General features: G+C 47.7%; 1 protein-coding gene across 1 annotated transcript; it reads left to right on the top strand.

Annotated features, from left to right (window-relative positions):
• Positions 1-1,619: 1,619 nt before the first annotated feature.
• LOC135628907 (cytochrome P450 78A9-like) lies at positions 1,620-3,655 on the top strand. The gene is made up of 2 exons (XM_065135888.1): positions 1,620-2,683; positions 2,776-3,655. Exons 1-2 carry the CDS (start codon positions 1,685-1,687, stop codon positions 3,424-3,426), a joined length of 1,650 nt encoding a protein of 549 aa, XP_064991960.1. The 5' UTR covers positions 1,620-1,684; the 3' UTR covers positions 3,427-3,655.
• The last annotated feature ends 2,167 nt before the right edge of the window (positions 3,656-5,822 follow it).

The following is a 5,822-nucleotide window of genomic DNA, read 5'->3' on the forward strand; positions in this document are numbered from 1 at the left end:
AGACATGAGCCTATGGCTTCGGTAGTGAACCAATCGGACCGATTCACTGGTTTGCTTATTATTTGGATACTAAATTTTAAAATTTGATGAGTCTAAATCAAATTAATCAAGCTTAAAATATATGATATTACATATTAATTTAACTTAAAAAATAAGCTATTGAGATGTGAAATAAATACAATAAATATCATCCAACTCTTTTAAGAATTAATAATGTGTAATTATTGTTTAATCCTATCTAATCTTTATCTTGTACATAAACATTTTATTAAGAAAACAATCTAATTAAAGCAAGTAAACAGCTCCATTTCGAGTTTTCTAGTCACATGGTAATCCCATGGCCATGGCATATGAAACTTCTTTTTTTTTTTTTTTTTTCTTTTCTTTTTGGTTGTGCACTCTCTTCTGCACTTAATTTATCTGAAAGAAAGGAGATTGCATGTTGAGAGGATAATTCCTTATTGGTTCCACTAAGAACCTGTTGGAGAGAACTCAGAGTTGACTTGCCACCATACCATTGATGTGGCTTCCACATCTTTGATATCATAACATGACTTGCACATAAGTCAATTTTTTTACCTCTTTTGATGGATCAATCCCCACTTAGATTAGACTTTCAGTGGGGCTAATAACATTTAGAGATTTCATGTCCCTTGTACTCTTAAAGAAGATCTTCTCATTTCACATCAATTAGGCAAATAATAAAACCCTGTTTAGATGTTTTCTATGATGACCATAAATGTAATAAAGATATAATAAAGGTCTACACAGTGTATACTATCCTATATAGAAAAAGTAATAAAGATATAATATTTTAAATAATAAAATAAAGTAAGACTATTTTGGAGTGCATCTTTTCTTGATGGGATTTCTATTTAGGACACCCCACAAAAAAAAAAAAAAAAAAAAAAAAATCTTGACATTGAGAGCTTGATGGATATGTTCTTCTCTTCTTGTCATGCATTGTCCATGACAGGAATCAATCTTGCTTAGGTTTTCCCATCCAAGAACCTGAAGGAAACCATCTCAAACAAGCCTTCTAAATGCCAAGGGACCAACAACACAGAACCAAGTGCAGTCATTAGGACCAGCACAGAGCTTCTTTTCTTTTTTCTCTTTATGGTGTCAAAAATTCTATCATCACTACAATTAGTACCTTTCTTGAAGGAAAAGAATACTAAGAATCCCATTCATCACATCCTTTGTATCTCGCGGCATCTATGCATGGGATATTACCAACTCCATTAACAATGATGAGTTGCTCTCCTCGGGGGGCCCCGCCGCGTGATGCGGGATGTGGCGGGGGTGAGCACTCACGTGCGCGCCGCTCGCGGCCCCGACAGTGTACCGCCACGCCACCTTCACGTGGTGCGCATTCCCACGTGCCCCCGCCCCCGCCCTTGTCGCTGTCATCTACCCTCGACGTTGCTTTCTCACCTCCTTCCTCTTTTCCTACCACCCCTCCGTGGCGGCGGGCGCTTCTTCTGCTCGTTTAATTACCTCGAGGAAAGGTCAGGTTTGTTTGCTGGGATTTCTCGAACAGTTTACCGCGTGTTTGTTTATGATTCTTTTGGTCCTCTATAAGAACCCCCCGCCACGCCTTCTTCTTCTTCGAACACTCTAGTGCTTCTTCCTCTGCAACAACATCACCACAACCCACACACCCCGCCCTCCATACGATATCATGGGATCCGCGGGAGAGAGCGGATGGGTCGTCTCGCTCTCCTTGGCCGCCAAGGCTGGCGAGTTGTCCGCCGACCCTTCTCGCCTGCTCGCTCTCGCTGTCGTCGTCGCAGTTTGCTGGCTCACCACTCTCCTGCTCCACTGGGCCTTCCCCGGCGGCCCCGCCTGGGGAAGGTACTGGTGGAGCAGGCGCCGGCCATGGGGCATCGGAGGTGTCATCCCGGGGCCCCGGGGACTCCCCGTGGTCGGAAGCATGGGCCTCATGTCCGGCCTCGCCCACCGGAAGCTCGCCGCCGCCGCGGACGCCATCCCCGGCGCCCGGCGGCTCATGGCGCTCAGCCTGGGCGACACCCGGGTGGTCGTCACCTGCGACCCGGTCGTGGCCAGGGACATCCTGAACTGCTCCGAGTTCGCCGACCGGCCGGCCAAGGAGTCGGCCTACGGGCTCATGTTCCACCGCGCCATCGGCTTCGCCCCCTACGGCGCCTACTGGCGCACCCTGCGGAGGACCGCGGCCACCCATCTCTTCTCCCCCAAGCAGATATCCGCCTTCGGCCTCCACCGCGCTGAGATCGCCGCGCAGATGGTGCGCGCCCTCAACGGCCTCCCGTCCCAGCCCGTTCAAGTCCGCAAGATCGTGAAGCGAGCGTCCCTGAACCACGTCATGTGGTTCGTCTTCGGAAAGAAGTACGGCCTCGAGCAAGAAACCGAGGAGTCGAAGGAGCTAAGAAGCTTGGTAGAAGAAGGCTACGAGCTCCTGGGGAAGCTCAACTGGTCGGACCACCTGCCGGTTCTCGCGGGGTTGGACCTGCAGCGAGTGCGGTCGGGCTGCAACGGCATCGTCCGCCGCGTCGAGCGCTTCGTGACGCGCATCATCGAAGAACACCGAGTCGGACATCGGCGCGCCGCGGAGGCTGCCACGGGAGACTTCGTCGACGTTCTGCTGTCTCTGCAGGGTTCCGATAGACTATCCGACGCCGACATGGTCGCTGTCCTCTGGGTAAACTTTTTTTATATTATTAAATCACATAATAATAATAATAATAATAATAATAGTGAAGAAGTGATGATTCGGTTGTTATATTTACATAGGAGATGATATTTCGGGGTACGGACACCGTGGCGGTGCTGATAGAGTGGGTGTTGGCGAGACTGGTGATGCACGGGGAAGTGCAGGCGAGACTGCAAGCGGAGTTGGACGCGGTGGTGGGCAGGAACGGGACGGTGACGGGACCCGAGGCGATCCCAGCGCTGCCGTACCTGCAGGCGGTGATCAAAGAGACGCTGAGGATGCACCCGCCGGGCCCGCTTCTATCGTGGGCTCGCCTGGCCACGTCGGATGCGATCGTGAGCGGGGGCCACTCCGTTCCGGCGGGGACCACGGCGATGGTGAACATGTGGGCCATCGCCCGCGACCCGGCGGTGTGGCCCGACCCGCTCCGGTTCGATCCGGACCGGTTCATCGGACCGGGTGGGCACGCCGCCGAGTTCCCGGTCATGGGCTCCGACCTGCGGCTGGCGCCGTTCGGGTCCGGGCGGCGGAGCTGCCCCGGGAAGGGGCTGGCCATGGCGACGGTCGAGCTGTGGGTGGCGGCGCTGGCGCACGAGTTCGAGTGGAGGGCTCCGTCCGACGACGCGGCGGAGGGCGGCGACGTCGACCTCTCCGAGGTGCTGCGACTCTCCTGCGAGATGGCGGCGCCGCTGACCGTGAGGCTCCGTCGGCGTCGCCGGGGGCTGGCTTGATGAGTGAAGGTAGTGGTCACTTGGAGTGTACACAGTAGAGCGAATACAGTGGCTTTAGAAAGAGTGGCTTTCCCTTGTTATATGCCGTTTGTTCTCTCTCCCCCCTCTCGCTTCTGTTTCCTCTGTTTCTTTCTTGAGGTTTGTGTAGGCTTTGAATCCGTACTGTATATGAAAATGAAAATTATATGTAACGTAAAAATGCAATGAAGTCTGAGTCAGGTTGTTCTCACCGATGAAGGCTATGTGTCACTTAGTAGTATCATTACGGTATCAGTCGAACAGTGGAATCAGTCGAACAGTGGAGGGAGCAGTCTGAGAAAGGTGAACACCAGCAAACGATGCCATTCGTCGTGATAAGAACCGTGCGCCGCCCTCCGTGCACTTCCGGTGCCGTCAAAACGTGTTTTGTTCGGAAGGAAATATTCCGTGTTCTTTGCTTGTAGGTTACACTGTGATTGTGGTGCACATAGCAATCATTGACATTAACTCTGAAACCAAGGTGAGATGCCCATGACAGGGAAGAGAATGATCGGAAGCTGCTGCACCTCAGCACATGAACAGGCATTCGGGTTGATTCCAATGCTTGTGGTGCATGGGTAAGCAAAGAATCCCATGTGTCTCGGTCTTAATTCTCCACTGCAAGCCATTGTCAGAGAGCATCAGTGGTCTGCCGGAGATGCCGTGATCCATGACCAACACCGTGAACTGACACACCTCGGTCTCCCAAGACAAACGGTACACAGCTCCAAAGAACAGACAGCAACGGTGTGTCAAATCCCCAGCCATGGCCGGAAAAGGATTTGCGGTGGGAGAACACAGGCTCTGACAGGGACCTTCTGCCGGGATCAAGTCGAGCCTTACACTGTCAGCAGTAAACTTTGTTATCTTTGAATGGTTGTCTGGATGCTTCGTGTTCCTTTGAATGGGCTCTTAGATTCCTCTGTCACATCCTATCATCATCATTATCCGGAGGTTACTCCATTGATGCTTCCTTCTTCGTCAAGTGCTGCAAGAGCAAGCCACTTGCACAATAATACTGGTGCAGCAAGTGTGAGCTTTAAGCTGATCCTTCGTGGACCGAAGAAGAAGCCGAATGAGCTGAGCTCCGAATCATCAGCATCTGCACTGTTGCATGCACGATGACTTACAGCTCATTAATTCCACTTGATGTGAGCCAAAGGAGGTGTGCTTAGTGAATGCAAACTGGAATAAGAACATAAAACATGACCGTATAAACATCATGAACTGTGTGCTTTATGCAACATACAACTGCAAGTGGGATCACAATTCAGTGTTTTATGCTGCAGATGTGGCTCACAGGTGAATTGAACTCACTGAGCTTGGATCCACATACCATGTGGCATGTATGGTTGACTAAGAGAAAAATAATAGTATAAGTGAATCCAAACATCCTTAATAAATAAAAAAAGATATTGATATGATTATTATTATTTTTGATGAATCAAAACTCGACATGTTTGTTGAGTTCAATCAATGCTTATCGGATATATCATGTCGCCTTTCGATCCATCGATAACAAGGGCGGCATGCCACATCAATAAACTGGTATTTCACATATCCATACAATTATAAAATAATTAATAAATAAATATACAATATACTTTTTATTCTTCAATAGTAGTGTAGAAAAGGATTGATGCTAGATGTTAGTGTACATAGACTCGAACATAAGACAAGCTAATCGAGATATGTTATTATTATTCTCTATCCAATCATTTAGGTGATATAAACAAACCAATCATAGCGTTGACATTCAACTAACTTAATCAAGCATATATTAGATCAATGAGTTAAATTCAGATACAATGGAGTGAGTCTATTGAGCCCAACTGTTGGTTGAGCTTGTGACATCAATGTATCAGGTGAAGTCCATCAAGTACATAAGAGATGGGCTTATCATCAGATATGAAGATGACCAAAAAGAATTGATGCCAGCTTGATACTATCTATCCCTTCCAAGAGTAAGTAATGAAGGCAGGATTTGAGTTGATCATAGAATTATCACTTTGAGTGGTCTTTAGATGTCAAAATTTTTAGTTATCAGTATCTTTTATCTCTATCATAAAAAAAAAGGGTATCTCCATTGAATACTAACTAAATGATTAATGTCAATCAAAAAGTAATCTCTCATGTACAGTCATATCAGATCATAATTAGTTGATATGATCCACCATTCTTAGGCCTGACCTAATCCTATTAGACCCAGACTAATGTCTCTTCCACCACCACCACCCTTGTCCCAAAGAAAGCCAGTTTGACCAAGACTTGGAAATGTCTACTTCAGCATGACAATTTCTAGACCATCAACATAAGATGCAGAACAAATAGATCTGATGATCTTTTATGGCCAATCAAGGAATCTTCTTATACCAGCT

The sequence above is a fragment of the Musa acuminata genome, chromosome BXJ3-1 (assembly GCF_036884655.1).
Source record: "Musa acuminata AAA Group cultivar baxijiao chromosome BXJ3-1, Cavendish_Baxijiao_AAA, whole genome shotgun sequence".
NCBI lineage: Eukaryota > Viridiplantae > Streptophyta > Magnoliopsida > Zingiberales > Musaceae > Musa > Musa acuminata.